Here is a 24,242-nt window from a genome sequence, read left to right as displayed (position 1 = left end):
GGAGACAGAATGTTGGAGGATGTGGCAGCAGGAGGCAGACTGTTGGAGAGGATGTGGCAGCAGGAAGCAGACTGTTGGAGAGGATGTGGCAGCAGGAAGCAGACTGTTGGAGAGGATGTGACAGCAGGAGACAGAATGTTGGAGAGGATGTGGCAGCAGGAGACAGACTGTTGGAGAGGATGTGGCAGCAGGAGGCAGACTGTTGGGAGAGGATGTGACAGCAGGAGACAGACTGTTGGAGAGGATGTGGCAGCAGGAGGCAGACTGTTGGAGAGGATGTGGCAGCAGGAGACAGACTGTTGGAGAGGATGTGGAGCAGGAGACAGACTGTTGGAGAGGATGTGGCAGCAGGAGGCAGACTGTTGGAGAGGATGTGGCAGCAGGAGACAGACTGTTGGAGAGGATGTGGCAGCAGGAGGCAGACTGTTGGGAGAGGATGTGGCAGCAGGAAGCAGACTGTTGGAGAGGATGTGACAGCAGGAGACAGAATGTTGGAGGATGTGGCAGCAGGAGGCAGACTGTTGGAGAGGATGTGGCAGCAGGAAGCAGACTGTTGGAGAGGATGTGGCAGCAGGAAGCAGACTGTTGGAGAGGATGTGACAGCAGGAGACAGAATGTTGGAGAGGATGTGGCAGCAGGAGACAGACTGTTGGAGAGGATGTGGCAGCAGGAGGCAGACTGTTGGGAGAGGATGTGACAGCAGGAGACAGACTGTTGGAGAGGATGTGGCAGCAGGAGACAGACTGTTGGAGAGGATGTGGCAGCAGGAGGCAGACTGTTGGAGAGGATGTGGCAGCAGGAGACAGACTGTTGGAGAGGATGTGGCAGCAGGAAGCAGACTGTTGGAGAGGATGTGACAGCAGGAGACAGACTGTTGGAGAGGATGTGACAGCAGGAGACAGAATGTTGGAGGATGTGGCAGCAGGAGACCGACTGTTGGAGAGGATGTGGCAGCAGGAGACAGACTGTTGGAGAGGATGTGACAGCAGGAGGCAGACTGTTGGAGAGGATGTGGCAGCAGGAAGCAGACTGTTGGAGAGGATGTGACAGCAGGAGACAGACTGTTGGAGAGGATGTGGCAGCAGGAGGCAGACTGTTGGAGAGGATGTGGCAGCAGGAGGCAGACTGTTGGAGAGGATGTGGCAGCAGGAGACAGAATGTTGGAGAGGACGTGGCAGCAGGAGACAGACTGTTGGAGACGATGTGGCAGCAGGAGGCAGACTGTTGGAGAGGATGTGGCAGCAGGAAGCAGACTGTTGGAGAGGATGTGGCAGCAGGAAGCAGACTGTTGGAGAGGATGTGGCAGCAGGAGACAGACTGTTGGAGAGGATGTGGCAGCAGGAGACAGACTGTTGGAGAGGATGTGGCAGCAGGAGGCAGACTGTTGGAGAGGATGTGGCAGCAGGAAGCAGACTGTTGGAGAGGATGTGGCAGCAGGAGACAGACTGTTGGAGAGGATGTGGCAGCAGGAGACAGACTGTTGGAGAGGATGTGGCAGCAGGAGACAGAATGTTGGAGAGGATGTGGCAGCAGGAAGCAGACTGTTTCGGGCATGTCCCACCAGGAAGACCTAGGACACGCTGGAGGGACTATGTCTCTCGGCTGGCCTGGGAACGCCTCGGGATCCCCCCGGAGGAGCTGGAGGAAGTGTCTGGGGTCATGGAGGTCTGGGAGTCCCTGCTTAGACTTCTGCCCCAGCGACTCTGCCCTGGAGAAGTGGAAGAAGATGGATGATTTCACAAATAAGTACTGTTATTTTGTGAAATGGTTGTTTAAACCATAGAAAAGGTGTAAGTTGTGTGCTAAGTTTCTCAGCATTTTTTGATGACATCAGAGATATTCTGTAGAACTTTTATTGTAAAATGTTACAAACTGCAACTTGACTGATGTAAAACTATAATTATTCACCGACACCATCAGAATTAGAAAAACACAAGATTAGATTCACTTTAAAATCCACATTTTTTATTCCAATTCTGACTGCTTAATATCTGAATTTGAATTAAAGTTCCATGCTATTTCCTGTACACTAATGAGCATTAGAAGTGTCTGGCATACCATCCTGGCATTTAATTTATTACTGTAGTTTAGCCATAGGCAAGAATAACCTAAATACAGGTCACATTAGTTGCGTACTGAAGTAAAAATGATTATCACTTTGACATAATAAAAACAGCAGCTGCAAAACAAGTGCTATTTAAACCAGAACAGAGAATAGTTTGAGTCTTCTCATCTCTTCTTATAAACACAAGGCTTCAGCTGCAGTCCAAACGTCTTCACATTTTCAGGCGCTGGTCCCGTCTTCAAGAAGTCGAAGGAGTAAAAATGAGTGTTTTCTGTGTCCTAAAGAAAAAAGAAAACTCATTTTACAATCAAAATGTATAGAATAAACATCTGTTTTTGATAACAATTTTAAGGTTGTTTATATCTAATTACAAAACCATTAGAAAGGCAGTGGATGTTACCATTTGCCTTAGTTTTCAGGCTAATAATAAAATCAAAACTCGGGATGAGCTACTCTCATTTGGGTTGCCAGTTCCTACAACTAAAACTAGTTGGAAAGAATGCTGTGTTCTCTGATCTGAACGGTCACTACCTAAAGCCCAGCGCCTGCAGACAATCATGAACAGTGTTGGGTAGCGATACTTTTAAAAATAAGGTTTATTGCCATTGTCAGTGAACAAAATTCACAGGCTAACAACTAGTTTTGGTGATTCTGTGCAACATAAAACAATGAATAATAATTAAAGCAAGATATATCAAATAAGGCATGCATTAATAAGGCATAAATTAAAAAAGTGTCCAGAGGTTCTGGTCCAGATGGCCCGTAGCCTCCTGCCTGAGGGGAGTGGCCTCCTGCCTGAGGGGAGTGGCCTCCTGCCTGAGGGGAGTAGCCTCCTGCCTGAGGGGAGTAGCCTCCTGCCTGAGGGGAGTGGCCTCCTGCCTGAGGGGAGTAGCCTCCTGCCTGAGGGGAGTGGCCTCCTGCCTGAGGGGAGTGACTCAAATAGTCCATGTCCAGGGTGAGAAGGGTCAGTGATCCGACCTGTTCGCCCCAGAGTCCTGGAGACGTACAGGTCCTTCAGGGGGCTGTGACTTTCACGATCATCTCCACTGTCTTCTGGGCGTTGAGCTCCAGGTTGTTCCCGCTGCTCCAGCCGCTCCACCTCCTGTAGACAGACTCATCCCAATCCCAGATGAGCCCGATGAGGGTGGTGTCGTCATGGTGATGAGGGTGGTGTCGTCCACAAACTGGATCAGTTTTACAGTGTCGTGGCTGGAGGTGCAACAGTTTGTGTCACAGGGAGAAGAGCAGGGGAGAAAGTACACAGCCCTGTGGAGCTCCTGTGCTGATAGTCCCAGTGTCTGAGACATTCTTCCCCAGCCGCACACACTGACTCTGATCCGGCAGGAAGTCAGTGTGATCCCCCCGCAGGTGGAGTCAGTGCTCCACCTGCGGGGGGAGTCAGTTGCAGGTGGAGCAGGAGAACCATGACGTGGTCTGACGAGCCCAGTGCTGCTCGGGTCACAGTGTGGAAGGCGTGGCTGACTGTTGTGTAGCAGTGATCCAGTGGGTGGAGGCAGACTGTTGGAGAGGATGTGGCAGCAGGAGACAGACTGTTGGAGAGGATGTGGCAGCAGGAGGCAGACTGTTGGAGAGGATGTGACAGCAGGAGACAGACTGTTGGAGAGGATGTGACAGCAGGAGACAGAATGTTTGAGAGGATGTGGCAGCAGGAGACCGACTGTTGGAGAGGATGTGGCAGCAGGAAGCAGACTGTTGGAAAGGATGTGACAGCAGGAGACAGACTGTTGGAGAGGATGTGGCAGCAGGAAGCAGACTGTTGGAAAGGATGTGACAGCAGGAGACAGACTGTTGGAGAGGATGTGGCAGCAGGAGACAGACTGTTGGAGAGGATGTGACAGCAGGAGACAGACTGTTGGAGAGGGTGTGGCAGCAGGAGGCAGACTGTTGGAGAGGATGTGGCAGCAGGAGACAGACTGTTGGAGAGGATGTGGCAGCAGGAGGCAGACTGTTGGAGAGGATGTGGCAGCAGGAGGCAGACTGTTGGAGAGGATGTGACAGCAGGAGGCAGACTGTTGGAGAGGATGTGACAGCAGGAGACAGACTGTTGGAGAGGATGTGGCAGCAGGAGGCAGACTGTTGGAGAGGATGTGGCAGCAGGAGGCAGACTGTTGGAGAGGATGTGGCAGCGGGAGACAAACCACTATCATGTGTTTTGGGATTGTCCTGTTGCTCACAGACTACGTCCCATTGGATTCTAAAACACAAGCCACGGATACGATGAGAAGTGACCTCTGGAGCAGACTCATGTCAGCGGGGAAAAAAACACTCACCATAAAATGGACCGACATATTAGACCTTTGCAAAATGGAAAAATTACATATGGACTCGATTTGAAAATGGACAAATTTGAAAGACTGTGGACTAAATGAGACATTTGATTTAGTTTATCTGTGCCTCATTTCTGTCTGTTCACTTGTTGATGTGCTGGTTCTCTCTCTGGTCTTGTTTTGTTTCATTCTGTTCTTATTTCCTACATACTGTATATACTTGATATTTCAAAAATAAAGAAATTATCCTTTATTGGCCCGACCCGCATCACACCTGCCCTGCCGGCACACACACCTGCCCTGCCGGCACACACCTGCCCTGCTGCCCTGCCGGCACACACCTGCCCTGCTGCCCTGCCGGCACACACCTGCCCTGCCGGCACACACCTGCCCTGCCGGCACACAGCTGCCCTGCCGGCACACACACCTGCCCTGCCGACACACACCTGCCCTGCCGGCACACACAGCTGCCCTGTCGGCACACAGCTGCCCTGCCGGCACACACAGCTGCCCTGCCGGCACACAGCTGCCCTGCCGGCACACACAGCTGCCCTGCCGGCACACAGCTGCCCTGCCGGCACACAGCTGCCCTGCCGGCACACAGCTGCCCTGCCGGCACACACACCTGCCCTGCCGGCACACAGCTGCTCCTGGAGCAGACCACCACACTGAGCAGCCACGTTAGACCTCTTCAAATAAGACCTTTTTCATCAAACTTATGCAAACGGAGGCATTCTCCAAGGTCTAAAGTAACTAAATATACCAGTTACTTTGATCTTGGCCCTTGGCTTCGCCTCCAGAACCATGTAGTTTAATTGTTGACTTTTTTGCTGCAAAATTCGGGATATTACGTCCTCTTTTGATGGTTGATGCTATAGCATTGAAAGTGGTACCAAGTGATGGTGTATATGCATATGATGCCAACACTTGAACATGTGTACATTTGAACTCATTTTAATGCACAAACATACATATTTATAGAGTAAAGCTGTAAAGACTATAGAGTCACATTTTTTAGATAAAGTTATGCATCATATGATGTCATCCTTTCCAAACATCAAAAATCTATATGTTTGTGCATTCAGGTTAAATGTACACAGGTGTTCATGTGTTTGACACCAAGTGCAAGAACATGTTATTAGCTTTCATTTGTACCACTTTCAAAACAAAAACAAGGACAAAATATCCAGAATTTTGCAGCGTTTTGAAAAAACGACATGCCTCTGGAGGCGGAGCCAAGGTCCAAGATCAAAGTAACTGGTATATTTAGTTACTTTAGACCTTTGGGAATGGGAATAATATCAGTTTGCATAAGTTTGATGAAAAAGGTCTCATTTGAAGAGGTCTAAGCCCCGTGTCCAGAAAGACTTTTTACAGGTCTGAAATATAAAAACCTGTTGTTGACACTCAGGTCTCTAACGCCCTTATTAACCTACAAAACTCTGCACCACCAACACAAACTGAGCCGGGCGTGACTGAGCCGGGTGCACGTGACTGAGCAGGGCGTGACTGAGCCGGGTGCACGTGACTGAGCCGGGTGCACGAGACTGAGCCGGGTGCACGAGACTGAGCCGGGTGCACGTGACAGAGCCGGGTGTGACTGAGCCGGGTGCACGTGACTGAGCAGGGCGTGACTGAGCCGGGTGCACGTGAGCCGGGTGCAGGTTCTTCACGTCGGGTTGTGGCAGTTACGAGCACAAATATGTTCATCTAGAATCCTCGATGATGCTGGATAATTTGTCTTTGATTTCAGGGAAACCAGCGACTTCTGATTTTAGATTCATTTTTGCCTCATTTGAGCCAACAAATGATTCATAAACATCAACATTTATAGAACATTTTCGAGCAACATCTAAACTTTAAGTCTTGGAATGTCATACTTTCCCACATCTGGAGCACATTCTGCAGCTGCACTTCCAGACTAAACGTCACATTTACTCCTGGCACACTCACCTTTGACATCAGTTTGAATCCTAAACCTGCCAGAGCAGTGGTGAAGTTTCGCACGTTCTCAAATCGGCTCGAAACCTCAGCTATTTTCAGAAATCCCCTACAAACGAGAACAAACTCATGAGTATTTTGAATGACATTTTGTACACAAGCCAGATTCATGAAAATGATACATATATATTTACCCCCTTTTTAGAACACGGTTTGCTTCTTTTAAAAAATCTGTCAGGTTAGTTCCCATGAGAGAGAGACAGAAGACAGCGATGTCCACAGAGGCGTCCAGCAGAGGCACCTGCAGCACATGCAACAGTCACCAACAGAGTATCAGCCCTGCTTTTTGTCCGTCACATTCTAGTTCAATAAAGTTCTATCTCAACTGTTTTGCTTCAATTTCTTTGCAATGTTGGGAAACATTTGCATGCGAGTTACAACTGTTATTAATATGTACTGTCCCTGTCAAATATGTATTTGTAATGTATACGTTTCATACATTTACATTTCTCCATGTTTAACTCTTAGACACACTTCTACCACATGGTGGCAGCAAACTCCCCTCCCTCATCTCTGCAGTAGAACCAGCGTCACATGGTTCTCACATGGTTCTCACATGGTTCTCACATGGTTCTCTCCCTTCACTACAGCTCAAATCAACAATCCAAAAAGTCTGTAGAATAGTCCAGACAAAAGGGCGTGCTCACTTTGGCCATGTCGCAGGGCGTCGCCAGCTCACATGTGGCCACCAGGTCAAAGCTGTGCACTTTGTTTTTGACGCTCTTGGCGATTTTACAGTCTCCACAACCGAAGTCGGCCACCACCAGAGAGGCCGGCCTGTAGGAGAGAAGGACAGAGGAGTGAGGACAGTCCAAACAGCATCAGATCTGTGTTAGTTCTGTTGTTACGACTGAGCGTGAGAACGTAAAGGACAAAGAAATATTAGAAGAAAACATGGGGATAAAGTAATTGTGGCCGAGCCCGTGCCAGACGCTTTTGTAACCATCACATTTAGAGGAAACGCAAGGATCGAGTAGTAAACAAGAAGAAATATTAGAGTTGCTCCGATCAGGAGATTTAAGGCCGATCGCCATCACGACCATCTGATCACGACCATCTGATCGCGACCATCTGATCGCGACCATCTGATCGCGGTCATCTGATCGCGACCATCTGATCGCGGCCATCTGATCGCGACCATCTGATCGCGGTCATCTGATCGCGGTCATCTGATCACGGTCATCTGATCACGACCATCTGATCACGACCATCTGATCACGACCATCTGATCACGACCATCTGATCACGACCATCTGATCACGACCATCTGATCCCGACCATCTGATCACGACCATCTGATCACGGTCATCTGATCGCGACCATCTGATCCCGACCATCCGATCGCGACCATCTGATCGCGACCATCTGATCACGGTCATAAGATAAGATAAGATAAGATATTCCTTTATTGTCCCACATGGGGAAATTTCATTGGTGCAACGCAGGTAGATACAGAGGTAGATCCAGAAGAACAGATCACTTATAGGAAGTCTGAAAAACACTTTCAGTAGAAGATCTCTTATAAACAAATAAAAACTCCCATAGACAAATAAATAAATGAATACATAAATACCATTGCATGTGATCACGACAGTAATTGCACATGAATATGTGTCACGACAGCACATAGGTTGCACATGAATTGCACATGAATTCCAACAGCAATTGCACATATGACAGAATTGCACATGGTTAGGTCAGTATTGCGAGTGTTCAGTACTAACAGTTTTTGTTATAAAGTCTGACAGCAGCAGGAAGGAAAGACCTACGGAACCTTTCCTTCGCACATCGAGGGTGGATCAGTCTCTCACTGAAGCTGCTCTCCAGAGCGGACAGAGTGTCCTGCAGGGGACAGAGTGTCCTGCAGGGGGTGACACTCATGGTCCAGCATAGATGTGAATCTAGCCAGGACCCTCCTGTCCCCCACCTCCTGCACCGAGTCCAGAGGACAGCCCAGGACGGAGCTGGACTTCTTGATGACTCTGTCCAGCTTCCTCCTCTCCCTCTCTGTGATGCTGCTGCTCCAGCAGGCCACACCTACAGGAGGGCTGATGCCACCACAGAGTCGTAGAAGGTCTTCAGGAGTGGCCCTGTCACTCCAAAAGACCCGAGTCTCCTCAGGAGGTAGAGCCGACTCTGGCTCTTCCTGTACAGTGCGTCTGTGTTATGAGTCCAGTCCAGTTTGTGGTTCAGATGAACACCAGGTACTTGTATGAGTCCACTCTCTCAATGTCCCGTCCCTGGATGTTCACTGGTGAGGGGGCAGTGGGGTGGCGTCTGCGGAAATCCACCACCATCTCCTTGGTCTTCCCCGCGTTGATGAGGAGGTGGTTCCGCTGACACCAGTCCACAAAGTCCTGCGCCAGTCCTCTGTACTCCGCGTCATCGTCGTCCGTGATGAGTCCGATGATGGCAGAGTCGTCAGAGAACTTCTGCAGGACACAGCTGTCCGTGTCATGTCTGAAGTCTGCAGTGTAAAGGGCGAAGAGAAAGGGCGCGAGGACAGTGCCCTGGGGCACCCCCACACTGCAGGTCCGAGTGTCAGACACACAGTTCCGGGCTCTCACAAACTGGGGTCGGTCTGTGAGGTCGTCCAGGATCCACTCTGCCAGGTCATACTCCACACCAGCCGTCTCCAGCTTGTCCCTCAGGAGCTGATGGTGTTGAAGGCGCTGGAAAGATCGAAGAACAGAATCCTCACAGAGCTGCCAGGCTTTTCCAGGTGAGAGAGAGAGCGGTGCAGCAGGGAGATGACGGCGTCCTCCACTCCGATGCCAGACCGATATGCAAACTGCAGCGGGTCCATGGCTGAGCTCACGGTGGAGCGGAGGTGGTCCAGGACTAGCCGCTCCAGTGTCTTCATCAGGTGGGACGTGAGAGCCACTGGCCTGAAGCTGTTGAGGTCTTTGGGGCGCGGTGTCTTAGGCACAGGTACCAGACAGGAGGTCTTCCAGACCTGTGGTACCACCCTCAGCTTCAGGCTCATGTTGAAGACATGCTCCATAACTCCACACAGTTCATCTGCGCAGGACTTAAGGAGCCTGGGGCTGATGCCATCAGGTCCTGCTGCCTTCCTCACTTTAATCCTCTTCAGCTCACTCCTCACCTGTGCTGCTGTGACAGTCAGTGGTTGGCAGGGGGACTGTGTGCTGGGGGGATGGGTGAGTCCAGGCGAAGTGGGGAGCCGATGGTCCGGGGCAGATAAGCGAAGAGGAACAGATGCAGGGCATTGTCCAGCTGTGGAAGAGGGAGCATGCAGCTGTGCAGGGGGAGGGGCGGGTGACCGATCAAACCTCAAGAAGTGAGCATTTAAATCATTCACCCACTGTAGATCCCCCTCTGTCTGGGCAGGGGGGATTTTGAAGCCCGAGATGGTTTTCAGGCTCCTCCACACTCCCTGAATGTTCTTTTGCTGCAGCTGCTCCTCCATCCTCCTCTTGTAGCCGGCTTCAGCCTGCCTGATCTTCCTCCTCAGCTCCTTCTGCACAGTCCTCAGCTCCTCCTTGTTCCCTGACCTGAAGGCTCTCTTCTTCTCCTTCAGCAGAGCCTTCAGTTCACGGTTAATCCATGGCTTGTTGTTTGGAAAACACCGCACCGTCCGGGAGGGAACAATGTTCTCAAAACAGAAGTTGATGTAGTCCGTGATGCACTCTGTGATGGTGTTGATGTCCTCCCCATGTGGGTCATAAAGCTCAGTCCAGACAGTGGTGCTGAAGCAGTCCCTCAGAGCCTCCTCGCTCTCAGCAGACCACATCCTCACCTCACGGGACACCACAGGCTGCCTGCGCACGATGGGTTCATACACAGGCCTCAGATGTACAAGGTTGTGGTCCGAGCTGCCCAGGGGAGGGAGGGGGGAAGAGGAATAAGCCTCCTTGGTGTTGGCAAAAAACAAGTCCAATGTTCTATTCTCTCTGGTGGGGCAGGTAACATACTGGGTGTATGTTGGTAGAACAGAAGAGGGAGAAGCGTGGTTAAAGTCACCAGAGATGAGGAAGAGAGCCTGTGGATGCTGTGTTTGCAGCCTACAAGTGCAGGAGAGCAGTGCTTCACAAGCATTTTCAGCATTGGCAGACGGGGCCACATAGACTGCGATCAAAATCACATGTGAGAACTCCCGGGGCAGATAGTATGGCCTCATGCCAATAGCCAATAGTTCAATATCCTTGTTACATAGCTGCTCCCTCACTGTGCAGTGTTCGGGTTTGGACCAGCTCGTGTTCACATACACCGCCAGACCTCCACCTCTTTTCTTCAAGCATTCTTTCGTTCTGTCGCCCGCAGACGATGAAAATTGTCCAAACCTACAATAGAGTCTGGCATTTCTGCTGTTAACCAGGTCTCTGTGAAAATCAAGACGCTGCTGTCCCTATAAATCCTCTGGGACCGCATGAGGCTCGCTATTTCCGTCATTTTATTTTGAAGGGACCTCACGTTACCCATGACTACGGCGGGAACCGACTTCCTGTTTGTCCCTCTCTTCTCTCGGAGTTTACGTCCAGCCCGTCTGCCTCGTTGCGTTTTCCTTAGGATGTCCGCCGGGATAACGTGACGATCTCGGGGTGAGACGACTGTTCTCCGCAGTTTCATGAGTTCCTCCTTTGTGTAAACGCGGTACGGCGCCGGCCGGGGGGCGGGGCCAGAGCCGGGGGCGGGGCCGGGGGACTCAGAGCCAAGACACATCGCAACGACACGACGAAAACACTCAATCCAGCCGAATAAAGTCAAAACAAGTTAATTTAAAGCGATTCCAGTGCGTGTCCCGATCGTTGGTGAAGTTCCTCTTTCATATAAACGTGTATATAAACGTGTATATAAACGTGTATATAAACGTGTACCGACGACACGCCGTACTTTAGCGCGGCCGGAGGGCGCGGGGGAGGGGCTGGTGGGCTCGCTCGGAGCTAGCTCACGTCACAACAACACAACGAACGCAATGAAAAACGCTCAAATCCAGCCAAAAAAAGTCAAAAACAGTTGAATTAAAAAAACTATTCCAGCGCGTGTCCCGATCGTACAGTAAAATAGAAAAAATATACTAACTATATTTACAAAATATAGGAGATAAAGCACAATAAGTGTGAGAAAGAAGAGAGAGCGTTTACACCGGGCTGCCAGCTGTACCAGCGCCTTATGACGTATGTCACGGTCATCTGATCACGATCATCCAATCGCGACCATCTGATCGCGGTCATCTGATCACGACCATCCGATCGCGACCATCTGATCACGGTCATCCGATCGCGACCATCTGATCACGACCATCTGATCACGGTCATCTGATCACGACCATCTGATCACGGTCATCTGATCGCGGTCATCTGACCGCGGTCATCTGATCACGACCATCTGATCACGGTCATCTGATCGCGGTCATCTGATCACGACCATCTGATCACGACCATCTGATCACGGTCATCTGATCGCGGTCATCTGATCATGACCATCTGATCGCGGTCATCTGATCGCGGTCATCTGATCACGACCATTTGATCACGGTCATCTGATCGCGGTCATCTGATCATGACCATCTGATCGCGGTCATCTGATCATGACCATCTGATCGCGGTCATCTGATCGCGGTCATCTGATCGCGGCCATCTGATCACGACCATTTGATCACGGTCATCTGATCGCGGTCATCTGATCACGACCATCTGATCACGGTCATCTGATCACGACCATCTGATCACGACCATCTGATCACGGTCATCTGATCACGACCATCTTATCACGACCATCTGATCACGGTCATCTGATCACGACCATCTGATCACGACCATCTGATCACGGTCATCTGATCGCGGTCATCTGACCGCGGTCATCTGATCACGACCATCTGATCACGGTCATCTGATCGCGGTCATCTGATCACGACCATCTGATCACGACCATCTGATCACGGTCATCTGATCACGACCATCTGATCACGACCATCTGATCGCGGTCATCTGATCATGACCATCTGATCACGGTCATCTGACCGCGGTCATCTGATCACGACCATTTGATCACGGTCATCTGATCACGACCATCTGATCACGACCATCTGATCACGACCATCTGATCACGACCATCTGATCGCGGTCATCTGATCACGACCATCTGATCACGACCATCTGATCACGACCATCTGATCACGACCATCTGATCACGACCATCTGATCACGACCATCTGATCACGGTCATCTGATCGCGGTCATCTGATCACGACCATCTGATCACGACCATCTGATCACGGCAGATACTGATCAAATGTTTTTCTAATAATAATACATTATATTTTTATATTAAATATACACGAGTAATAATAAAAAAGCTTCTGATACAAAGTTCGACCAAATCTCCTCATGGACACAAATGTGCTTCTGCCCATCTCTGAACTGTGTGGGTTGAATACTTCTGCTGTTCATGTCGGCGTCATGCAGCTGGGCACATGTGGCACATGTGGCACATGTGCCACATGTGCCACATGTGCCACATGTGGCACATGTGCCACATGTGGCACATGTCTGAAGTGAACCGTGATCTGAAGTTTTCATCGTCGATGCATTTCCACTGTGAGACAAAAACTAAAAGAAATCTGGAAATCACATTGTATGATTCTTAAATAATGTATTTGTCTGACAATCCGTGGATTTCCTCTGCGATTACAATTCTCCAGGTCATCTACTTAGTGACTCGACAACACGTACGTGGTTTTCCAAAGCCGCCATAATCACTGGGTCTATCTCGCTCCTGGTCTGCTTCGGCGCCTGGCCCCGGCGCCTGGCCCTGGTGCCTGGAGGAGGAGGGGCAAGCTAGCTTACATGTAGCATGGCTAGCCCGGCTGTCTGTGGCTTCTTCAGTTTCTTGTTCATGTTCCTGAAATAAGCTTTTAAGCTCATGGTCTGCTCTCACGCAGAAATATCTCTCCAGGTGAACTCGTTATCTTGATTCAACAGAAGCGACCGCAGCCAGATGAGCGAGCGAAGCTGCATACACACTACATACAGTTTATATGAGACCGTGGACTAAAGGTTCTATGGGGACCACACCCTATGATCAAAGTATGTAGAGACCCTCAAACGTATCCAAGGGTTTTTATTCCAAAGGCTCCAAACTGAAACATCAGGGCATATCTGGGATCTTGTTTTAAATCATTTGTAGAAGTTTAAGGATGTGCTCATGAACATGTCTTAATGAAGCAAACATTTTAGGAGGTTTGATTAAAAGTCTATTACAAGTAACAGGAGAAGCTTGGTTTGGTGAGTCTAAACTGAATCTGAATTTGAAATAAGAACTGTTAAACTAACGTAACTATCACATTCCAGAGATCAAAAGCATTTCTACAGAATTCCACAGAAAGACTTCTGATGCTTTTAGATGAGGTTGTATTCAAGTACCTTCATATTCTCTTAATAACTGCAGTTTTGATGACAGGCCATGTGCAACATTCAAATTCTCATTTAATTACAAATAACTCCGCAGCCCAAGTTCCCCTCCTCGTGCCCATCGCCCGCCTCAGCAGAGATGAGCAGAGATGAGCAGAGGCTGTAGTGTGGTCTTACTTGAGCTTGATGAAGTGGATGATGAGGTCCACTGGGTTGTGAGGCCAGCGCTGCACCTGAGCGCTGTAGCCTCGGTGATAAACCCAGAACGACTCCTGGTCCTGGCTGAACATGCGCCGCGCCTCGCTGCTGCTGGAGCTGTACAACACCTCGTTTATGTAGCGGAAACGGGCCGAGTCCAGGCGCTGCTCCATGCGGGATCGGAGCGAGGCCGAGCGGTCCGAGGGCTGCGGGGGGTCCGAGGGCTCCGGGGGGTCCGAGGGCTCCGGGGGGTCCGAGGGCTCCGGGGCCTCCGCTGTAGCCCCCTCACTCTCAGGTTCTGCCTCGGGGCTCTGGAGCAGTCGGCGCAGCTTCTCCTTCTTCAGTTGGGCTTTTCTGTTCACTGGTTTCTGAACATCGCTCGGCGCTCTCGCCCTGGTCACACCGGCCAGCTCCGTCTTTTTAATCTCTTCTTTTTTACTTTGTGCTTTCGGCAATTCTTCACTCACTTTGCCGTTTCCTTTCCTGCCCTTGTCCAGAACTTCTGCCACAGCCTGATTGTCCTTGCTTGTGCTTATATTAGCCTTAGCATCTGCACTCTCCCCCTTTTCAGAAGCTTTAAACTTATTTTTACTCTTGCGCTTGTTTTTCATTCGGTTTCTCCATTGCTTGCGGCTGATTGTATCAGAATTGTCGGCTGTTTTTAACGTTTCTTGTTCCTTCGACGTTTCTGTGATTGTAGATCTCACTTTCTTTTCTTGGAGAAACAAGAAAGAAATAAGGATCGTCACTGAAAACCATCTCCGTCTTTGAATTGAGAAACTGTGACTCACCGTCTGGGCCTTTGCTCCTCTTCACGACCAGAGCCTCCTCCTGCTTCTCGTCCTGCTGCTCCGCCCCCTCCTGCTCCGCCCCTGCGTCGCCGTGCTTCTTCTTCCTCCTCTTCTTCTTCCTCCTCTTCTTGTCGTGTTGTGTTGGAGTTTCCCCCTCGCTGTCACTGTCTCTGGACGGCTCGTGGTTCCACTGTGGCACTGAGCCCAGCGTCTGCAGCGTGCGCAGAAGACTCTTCTTCCCGATCTTGGTCTGGATTATGGGATAAAGTCAAATAACAACACTCTGCATTTGAAGGTTTAAAGGTGCATTAGGGCTGAAACGGTTCATCCAGTCATTATTATTTCATTGCCTCGATGATTTGTTTGATTTACATGTTAAAATTCATGTGAAGTTACAGCTCACAGAGCTGCTCACTCCATTGAAGTTAATAGTGCACCTTGAAAATGAACAGGGTTTGTCTTTTCCTACAGTGCAGTATTATTTATCTGAAAACCTGTACAAATACATAAAAAGCAATAAACGTGACCTGTTTTTTACAAAGGTTCTTAAATGAACAGCAGCAGCTCCAGCTGTGCCGTTCACAGAGATGTGAGAGTGAACTCTCATGTCAGGGACTCACACACTTTCATTCACGGCGACAACTGTCGCTCAAAATGTGTCAATTATAAATATTCTATCGGAAAAAAATATGGAATGTTGTTTTTCTTTCTTTTCTAGATGTACAAGGATGAGAACATGTGTCAGGCGCGCACGTGTGTGTGTCAGGCGCGCACGTTTGTGTGTCAGGCGCGCACGTGCGTGTGTGTCAGGCGCGCACGGTCAGGCGCGCGTGTGTGTGTCAGGCGCGCACGTGTGTGTGTCAGGCGCGCACGTTTGTGTGTCAGGCGCGCACGTGTGTGTGTGTCAGGCGCGCACGTGTGTGTGTGTCAGGCGCGCACGTGTGTGTGTGTCAGGCGCGCACGGTCAGGCGCGCACGTGTGTGTCAGGCGCGCACGTGTGTGTGTGTCAGGCGCGCACGGTCAGGCGCACACGTGGGTGTCAGGCGCGCACGATCAGGCGCGCACGTGGGTGTGTCAGGCGCGCACGTGTGTGTGTGTGTCAGGCGTGCACGTGTGTGTGTGTCAGGCGCGCACATGTGTGTGTCAGGCGCGCACGGTCAGGCACACACGTGGGTGTGTCGGGCGCACACGTGGGTGTGTCAGGCGCGCACGTGTGTGTGTGTGTCAGGCGCGCACGTGTGTGTGTGTCAGGCGCGCACGTGGGTGTGTGTCAAGCGCGCACGTGGGTGTGTAAGGCGCGCTCGTGTGTGTGTCAGGCGCGCACGTGTGTGTCAGGCGCGCACGTGTGTATGTCAGGCGCGCACGTGTGCTTGTCAGGCGCGCGTGTGTGTGTCAGGCGCGCACGTGTGTGTGTCAGGCGCGCACGTGTGTGTGTCAGGCGCGCACGTGTGTGTGTCAGGCGCGCACGTGTGTGTCAGGCGCGAGTGTGTGTGTCAGGCGCGAGTGTGTGTGTCAGGCGCGCACGTGTGTGTGTCAGTCGCGCACGTGTGTGTGTCAGTCGCGCACGTGTGTGTGTCAGGCGCGCACGGTCAGGCGCACACGTGGGTGTGTCAGGCGCGCACGTGTGTGTCAGGCGCGCACGTGTGTGTGTCAGGCGCGCACGTGGGTGTCAGGCGCGCACGTGTGTGTGTCAGGCGCGCACGTGTGTGTCAGGCGCGCACGTGGGTGTCAGGCGCGCACGTGTGCGTGTCAGGCGCGCGTGTGCGTGTCAGGCGCGCACGTGTGCGTGTCAGGCGCGCACGTGGGTGTGTCAGGCGCGCACGTGGGTGTGTCAGGCGCGCAAGTGTGCGTGTCAGGCGCACACGTGGGTGTGTCAGGTGCGCACGGTCAGGCGCACACGTGGGTGTGTCAGGCGCACACGTGGGTGTGTCAGGCGCGCACGTGTGTGTGTCAGGCGCGCATGTGGGTGTGTGTCAGGCGCGCACGTGGGTGTGTGTCAAGCGCGCACGTGGGTGTGTAAGGCGCGCTCGTGTGTGTGTCAGGCGCGCACGTGTGTGTCAGGCGCGCACGTGTGTGTCAGGCGCGCACGTGTGTGTCAGGCGCGCACGTGTGTGTCAGGCGCGCACGTGTGTGTGTCAGGCGCGCACGTGTGCGTGTCAGGCGCGCGTGTGTGTGTCAGGCGCGCGTGTGTGTGTCAGGCGCGCACGTGTGTGTGTCAGGCGCGCACGGTCAGGCGCACACGTGGGTGTGTCAGGCGCGCACGTGTGTGTGTCAGGCGCGCACGTGGGTGTCAGGCGCGCACGTGTGCGTGTCAGGCGCGCACGTGGGTGTGTCAGGCGCGCACGTGGGTATGTCAGGCGCGCAAGTGTGTGTGTGTCAGGCGCGCACGTGTGCGTGTCAGGCGCACACGTGGGTGTGTCAGGCGCGCACGGTCAGGCGCACACGTGGGTGTGTCAGGCGCGCACGTGTGTGTGTCAGGCGCGCACGTGTGTGTGTCAGGCGCGCACGTGTGTGTGTCAGGCGCGCACGTGTGTGTGTCAGGCGCGCACGTGTGTGTGTCAGGTGCGCGTGTGTGTGTCAGGTGCGCACGTGTGTGTGTCAGGCGCGCACATGGGTGTGTCAGGCGCGCAAGTGTGTGTGTCAGGCGCGCACGTGTGTGTGTGTCAGGCGCGCACGGTCAGGCGCACACGTGGGTGTGTCAGGCGCGCACGTGTGTCAGGCGCGCACATGTGTGTGTGTCAGGCGCGCACGTGTGTGTGTCAGGCGCGCACGTGTGTGTGTCAGGCGCGCACGTGTGTGTGTCAGGCGCGCACAGTGTGTGTGTCAGGCGCGCACGTGTGTGTGTCAGGCGCGCACGTGTGTGTGTCAGGCGCGCACGTGGGTGTGTCAGGCGCGCACGTGGGTGTGACAGGCGCGCAAGTGTGTGTGTCAGGCGCGCACGTGGGTGTGTCAGGCGCGCACGTGTGTGTCAGGCGCGCACGTGTGTGTGTCAGGCGCGCACGGTCAGGCGCACACGTGGGTGTGTCAGGCGCGCACTTGTGTGTGTCAGGCGCGCACGTGTGTGTCAGGCGCGCACGTGTGCGTGTCAGGCGCGCACGTGTGCGTGTCAGGCGCGCACGTGTGCGTGTCAGGCGCGCGTGTGCGTGTTAGGCGCGCACGTGTGTGTCAGGCGCGCACGTGTGTGTCAGGCGCGCACGTGTGTGTGTCAGGCGCGCGTGTGTGTGTCAGGCGCGCACGTGTGTGTCAGGCGCGCACGTGTGTGTGTCAGGCGCGCACGTGTGTGTGTCAGGCGCGCACGTGTGTGTGTCAGGCGCGCACGTGGGTGTGTCAGGCGCACAGTGTGTGTGTCAGGCGGGCACGTGTGTGTCAGGCGCGCACGTGTGTGTCAGGCGCGCACGTGTGTGTGTGTGTGTCAGGCGCGCACGTGTGTGTGTGTCAGGCGCGCACGTGTGTGTGTGTCAGGCGCGCACGGGTGTGTGTGTCAGGCGCACACGTGTGTGTTTCAGGCGCGCACGTGTGTGTGTCAGGCGCGCACAGTGTGTGTGTCAGGCGCGCACGTGTGTGTGTCAGGCGGGCACGTGTGTGTGTCAGGCGCGCAAGTGTGTGTGTCAGGCGCGCACAGTGTGTGTGTCAGGCGCACAGTGTGTGTGTCAGGCGCGCACAGTGTGTGTGTCAGGCGGGCAAGTGTGTGTGTCAGGCGGGCAAGTGTGTGTGTCAGGCGCGCACGTGTGTGTGTGTCAGGCGGGCACGTGTGTGTGTGTGTGTGTGTCAGGCGCGCAAGTGTGTGTGTCAGGCGCACAGTGTGTGTCAGGCGCACAGTGTGTGTGTCAGGCGCGCAGTGTGTGTGTCAGGCGCGCAGTGTGTGTGTCAGGCGCGCAGTGTGTGTGTCAGGCGCACAGTGTGTGTCAGGCGCACACGTGTGTGTGTCAGGCGCGCACGTGTGCGTGTCAGGCGCGCACGTGTGCGTGTCAGGCGCGCACGTGTGCGTGTCAGGCGCGCGTGTGCGTGTCAGGCGCGCGTGTGCGTGTCAGGCGCGCGTGTGCGTGTCAGGCGCGCACGTGGGCGTGTCAGGCGCGCACGTGGGTGTGTCAGGCGCGCAAGTGTGCGTGTCAGGCGCACACGTGGGTGTGTCAGGCGCGCACGGTCAGGCGCACACGTGGGTGTGTCAGGCGCACACGTGGGTGTGTCAGGCGCGCACGTGTGTGTGTGTCAGGCGCGCACGTGGGTGTGTGTCAGGCGCGCACGTGGGTGTGTGTCAGGCGCGCACGTGTGCGTGTCAGGCGCGCACGTGTGCGTGTCAGGTGCGCGTGTGTGTGTCAGGCGCGCGTGTGTGTGTCAGGCGCGCACGTGTGTGTGTCAGGCGCGCACGTGTGTGTGTCAGGCGCGCGTGTGTGTGTCAGGCGCGCACGTGTGTGTGTCAGGCGCGCACGTGTGCGTGTCAGGCGCGCGTGTGCGTGTTAGGCGCGCACGTGTGTGTGTCAGGCGCGCACGTGGGTGTGTCAGGCGCGCAAGTGTGTGTGTGTCAGGCGCGCACGTGTGCGTGTCAGGCGCACACGTGGGTGTGTCAGGCGCGCACGGTCAGGCGCACACGTGGGTGTGTCAGGCGCGCACGGTCAGGCGCACACGTGGGTGTGTCAGGCGCGCACGTGTGTGTGTCAGGCGCGCACGGTCAGGCGCACACGTGGGTGTGTCAGGCGCGCACTTGTGTGTGTCAGGCGCGCACGTGTGCGTCAGGCGCGCACGTGTGCGTGTCAGGCGCGCACGTGTGCGTGTCAGGCGCGCACGTGTGCGTGTCAGGCGCGCACGTGTGCGTGTCAGGCGCGCACGTGTGCGTGTCAGGCGCGCACGTGTGTGTCAGGCGCGCACGTGTGTCAGGCGCGCGCGTGTGTGTGTCAGGCGCGCGCGTGTGTGTGTCAGGCGCGCGCGTGTGTGTGTCAGGCGCGCACGTGTGTGTGTCAGGCGCGCACGTGTGTGTGTCAGGCGCGCACGTGGGTGTGTCAGGCGCACAGTGTGTGTGTCAGGCGGGCACGTGTGTGTCAGGTGCGCACGTGTGCGTGTCAGGCGCGCACGTGTGCGTGTCAGGCGCGCACGTGTGTGTGTCAGGCGCGCACGTGTGTGTCAGGTGCGCACGTGTGCGTGTCAGGCGCGCACGTGTGCGTGTCAGGCGCGCACGTGTGTGTGTCAGGCGCGCACGTGTGTGTGTGTGTGTCAGGCGCGCACGTGTGTGTGTGTGTGTGTCAGGCGCGCACGTGTGTGTGTGTCAGGCGCACACGTGTGTGTTTCAGGCGCGCACGTGTGTGTGTGTGTCAGGAGCGCTCGTGTGTGTGTGTCAGGCGCGCTCGTGTGTGTGTGTGTCAGGCGCACACGTGTGTGTGTCAGGCGCACACGTGTGTGTGTCAGGCGCACACGTGTGTGTGTCAGGCGCACAGGTGTGTCAGGCGCACAGGTGTGTCAGGCGCACAGGTGTGTCAGGCGCACAGGTGTGTCAGGCGCACAGGTGTGTCAGGCGCACACGTGTGTGTGTCAGGCGCACACGTGTGTGTGTCAGGCGCACAGGTGTGTCAGGCGCACACGTGTGTCAGGCGCACACGTGTGTGTCAGGCGCACACGTGTGTGTGTCAGGCGCACACGTGTGTGTGTCAGGCGCACAGTGTGTGTCAGGCGCACACGTGTGTGTGTCAGGCGCACAGTGTGTGTGTCAGGCGCACAGTGTGTGTGTCAGGCGCACACGTGTGTGTGTCAGGCGCGCAAGTGTGTGTGTCAGGCGCGCAAGTGTGTGTGTCAGGCGCGCACAGTGTGTGTGTCAGGCGGGCACGTGTGTGTGTCAGGCGCACAGTGTGTGTGTCAGGCGCGCAAGTGTGTGTGTCAGGCGTGCACAGTGTGTGTGTCAGGCGCACAGTGTGTGTGTCAGGCGCACAGTGTGTGTGTCAGGCGCACACGTGTGTGTGTCAGGCGCACAGTGTGTGTGTCAGGCGCACACGTGTGTGTCAGGCGCGCACAGTGTGTGTGTCAGGCGGGCAAGTGTGTGTGTCAGGCGCGCACGTGTGTGTGTGTCAGGCGGGCACGTGTGTGTGTGTCAGGCGGGCACGTGTGTGTGTGTCAGGCGCACAGTGTGTGTGTCAGGCGCACAGTGTGTGTGTCAGGCGCACAGTGTGTGTGTCAGGCGCACAGTGTGTGTGTCAGGCGCACAGTGTGTGTGTCAGGCGCACAGTGTGTGTGTCAGGTGCACAGTGTGTGTGTCAGGTGCACAGTGTGTGTGTCAGGTGCACAGTGTGTGTGTCAGGCGCACAGTGTGTGTCAGGCGCACACGTGTGTGTGTCAGGCGCACACGTGTGTGTCAGGCGCACACGTGTGTGTGTCAGGCGCACAGTGTGTGTGTCAGGCGCACAGTGTGTGTGTCAGGCGCACACGTGTGTGTGTCAGGCGCACAACTGTGCGCCAGGCGCACAGTGTGTGTGTCAGGCGCGCACAGTGTGTGTGTCAGGCGCGCACAGTGTGTGTGTCAGGCGCACAGTGTGTGTGTCAGGCGCACAGTGTGTGTGTCAGGTGCACAGTGTGTGTGTCAGGTGCACAGTGTGTGTGTCAGGCGCACAGTGTGTTTCAGGCGCACAGTGTGTGTGTCAGGCGCACAGTGTGTGTGTCAGGCGCACAGTGTGTGTGTCAGGTGCACAGTGTGTGTGTCAGGTGCACAGTGTGTGTGTCAGGCGCACAGTGTGTTTCAGGCGCACAGTGTGTGTGTCAGGCGCACAGTGTGTGTGTCAGGCGCAGTGTGTGTGTCAGGCGCGCACGTGTGTCCAATCAAACAAATGTAATATGCATAACAAATGATTTACAGAATGAAAAAAAATCTAGACGTAGATGATCAATAGATGACCTCCAGCATGTTCCAGAGTCTGGCATCGCCTCTCCACAGATATGACCTGTTATTTGTCTCCATGGAAATACAAAGCTTTAATGCAAAGCCCCAGCACTTTTAAACAGGCTTATGAAAACACCACACGAGCTCCAAACACTCTCACCTTGTTCACGCCGAGGCTCAGACCGTCTGCTCTGGTCACGGCTGGACTCAGGACGTGAGCTTTGTCATCGCTCCAGTCTTCATCTTCCACAAACATCTCTGCACAAGCTGAATATGGAATATATACATTTATAGATATTAAAGAAACGGTAAAGCAGCGAGACTGTAGCGCTCTTGTGTCTTACCTCTGCAAGAACGTCCTGAGAGAAGCTCTACTGACCTCACAGAACACGCTCCTGACCCCTGACCTCACAGAACACGCTCCTGACCCCTGACCTCACAGAACACGCTCCTGACCCCTGACCTCACAGAACATGCTCCTGATCTCACTGTTCTTCACTTGTGATAAAAATCTGTTGCTTTTTGCTTTGACTGAGACTGGGACACGTGCGAGAAGCGTCACCACAACAACGACTGTCGCGTGTCGATGACGTCACGGCATGCGGAACAGGTTGAAGAACTACAATCTTTTATATTTAGGATTAAAAATAGAACTATTTAAACCAAAACACGTTTATGAACATTATTATCATTGTTATTATCATTGTTATTATTATCATTATTTACAACAGCAGGCTGTGCTGATGCCACAAATGGTTCAAATATAGCCGCCTTCTTTTTATAATAAACGTGATCTATTCATATGAAACCACACACAGAGTTCAGTCAAAAACACACATTTGAATGTACAAAAGATGATAAAAGCCTAAAGACACATAAGGTAAAGCTGTTAGTCATACACGCATTTGCCACAAGAGGGAGCCACATCCTTCCTCATAGAATTAAATATGGATTTGATTTCTTTGCAGTTTCCAAACCGCTGCCACTAAATGCGTGACTTGAATTAGAGATTAGTGTGTTAGTCAACTCTTTATTTTTACTTTTATTTATTTATTTAATTTATTTATTTATTCATATTTTAGTTTATTTTTTTCAATTTAAGTTCATTCATTCATTTTCTCCCACTCTCACGGGTGTCTAGATTCTGTCCCAGTGACTTTGGGCCTTAGGCGGGGTTCACCCTGGACATGGGCCAATTTATAGCAGCCAATTAAGACTGACACGTGGATGTGTTTGGACGGTGGAGGAAGGTGGAGAACCCGGGAGGACTCGCGATAACACGTGTCGTTGCTAAAGCTACTTCCGGTTGGGGGTTTGCCGTGTGTGAAAGTCTTTTAAAGTCACAGCTGCTTTTGGTTCTATGTCAGAAAAGACAATCCAAGCGTCTGCGCGGAATTGAGTAGAAAGAGCAGCTTCAGCACAAACTCTAGAATCACAAACTTAACTTTATTCATTTAGACATAGACAGGAAGTCCGTCCCCCAACTCTGTCCCACTAGAAACAAGCAGTAGAAACTCTCCCCTTCCATGCGCATGCCACACTAGAGGGAACAACCCTGCATCTTGCATCTGTGCAGTTACATCCATGAGTTAAATACAAAAGAAAGGAGAAAAATATATATTTTAACTGATTTTCATTCAAAACAGTTTTCATTATGGTGCCATCTGATGTTGAAGGCTCATTATTTTGTGAAATGGGCAATACCCTCATAACAGACAGACTTTGGACAAAATCAATCAATCAATCAATCAATCTGATTGATTCAACACTCAGAGTGACCAAAGTGTTTCACAATAAAATCAAGGCAATAGAAAACATAAAAACTAAATGGGACTTTTATTTTAATTTAAATGTGCCATGTTTCCTTTGATGTTTAGTTTATGTCTATTTGTATTTTTAATCAAAATGTCGCTCTCTTGTTCCGTCCTGTGTTTTATGTTTATCATATTAAAACATTGAAAAAAAAGAAAAACATTTAATATGATTTTTTTAAATAGTTGCACTGCTAAGAAACTGTTAAGAAATTAAATTTGATTAATCAAAGAAAATAATCAAATCAATTTATTTTTGTAAGGCCCAAAATCACAACAACAGTCGCCTCTGAGGCCGAATCAACAATGTCTGTGGTGGCGAGGGACGATGTCCCAGGGTCCTCTGTCCTCAGACTCTCCTTCTGTCCTCAGACTCTCCTTCTGTCCTCAGACTCTCCTTCTCGGCCAGGAAAAACTACAAAAAAAAAAAACCTCTTTGGGAAAAAAGCGTATAAACCTGGATTAGTTCCAGTGAAGGAGGATCTGACTCTCACAGACGCGAGGGAGACTGGAGCTGGAGCCACTCTTCAGACAGATGAGGGACCGTCCACATATAATAGATTATTCAAGTCATCTGGACTCAGTTTAGAAAAAGCTCGACGTTTCGACTTCATCCAAGAGTCATTGTCAATAAGAGAATTTAGGCCGGGAACTCAGATATTTATTCTATTCTGTGAATAGAATAAATATCTGAGTTCCCTGACAGGGGGCCCAAGCCATCAGGGGGCCCTAAGCAGCTGCTTAGTTCACTTCTAGGCTGGGCCGGCCCTGCACCACAGCATATGCTAACACTGTAGCATATGCTAACACTGTAGCATATGCTAACACTGTAGCATATGCTAACACTGTAGCATAT

General features: G+C 52.7%; 1 protein-coding gene across 1 annotated transcript; it reads right to left on the bottom strand.

Annotated features, from left to right (window-relative positions):
- Positions 1-1,991: 1,991 nt before the first annotated feature.
- Positions 1,992-22,108, bottom strand: rrp8 (ribosomal RNA processing 8). Its single transcript, XM_072459881.1, has 8 exons — positions 21,920-22,108; positions 21,736-21,842; positions 14,717-14,966; positions 13,905-14,640; positions 7,002-7,131; positions 6,489-6,595; positions 6,307-6,403; positions 1,992-2,343 (listed from the first exon to the last, which is right to left on the bottom strand). Exons 2-8 carry the CDS (start codon positions 21,829-21,831, stop codon positions 2,230-2,232), a joined length of 1,530 nt encoding a protein of 509 aa, XP_072315982.1. The 5' UTR covers positions 21,832-21,842; positions 21,920-22,108; the 3' UTR covers positions 1,992-2,229.
- Positions 22,109-24,242: the final 2,134 nt, after the last annotated feature.

Source organism: Eucyclogobius newberryi, unplaced genomic scaffold (assembly GCF_026437365.1).
Source record: "Eucyclogobius newberryi isolate DKJ021-1_F unplaced genomic scaffold, fEucNew1.0.hap1 SCAF_10, whole genome shotgun sequence".
NCBI lineage: Eukaryota > Metazoa > Chordata > Actinopteri > Gobiiformes > Gobiidae > Eucyclogobius > Eucyclogobius newberryi.
The sequence above is the reverse complement of the archived record's forward strand: the minus strand, read 5'-3'. Positions and strand labels throughout refer to the sequence as shown.

What these genes read in the sequence shown, in the direction of transcription:
- rrp8 (XM_072459881.1), bottom strand. Translation starts at nt 21,831, where the DNA reads ATGTTTGTGGAAGATGAAGACTGGAGCGATGACAAAGCTCACGTCCTG. An exon ending in GAGGAGCAAAGGCCCAGACG is followed by an intron (nt 14,641 to 14,716) that starts GTGAGTCACAGT and finishes TGTTTCTCCAAG; the next exon opens with AAAAGAAAGTGAGATCTACA. An exon ending in AACCGTGTTCTAAAAAGGGG is followed by an intron (nt 6,404 to 6,488) that starts GTAAATATATAT and finishes TCTCGTTTGTAG; the next exon opens with GGGATTTCTGAAAATAGCTG.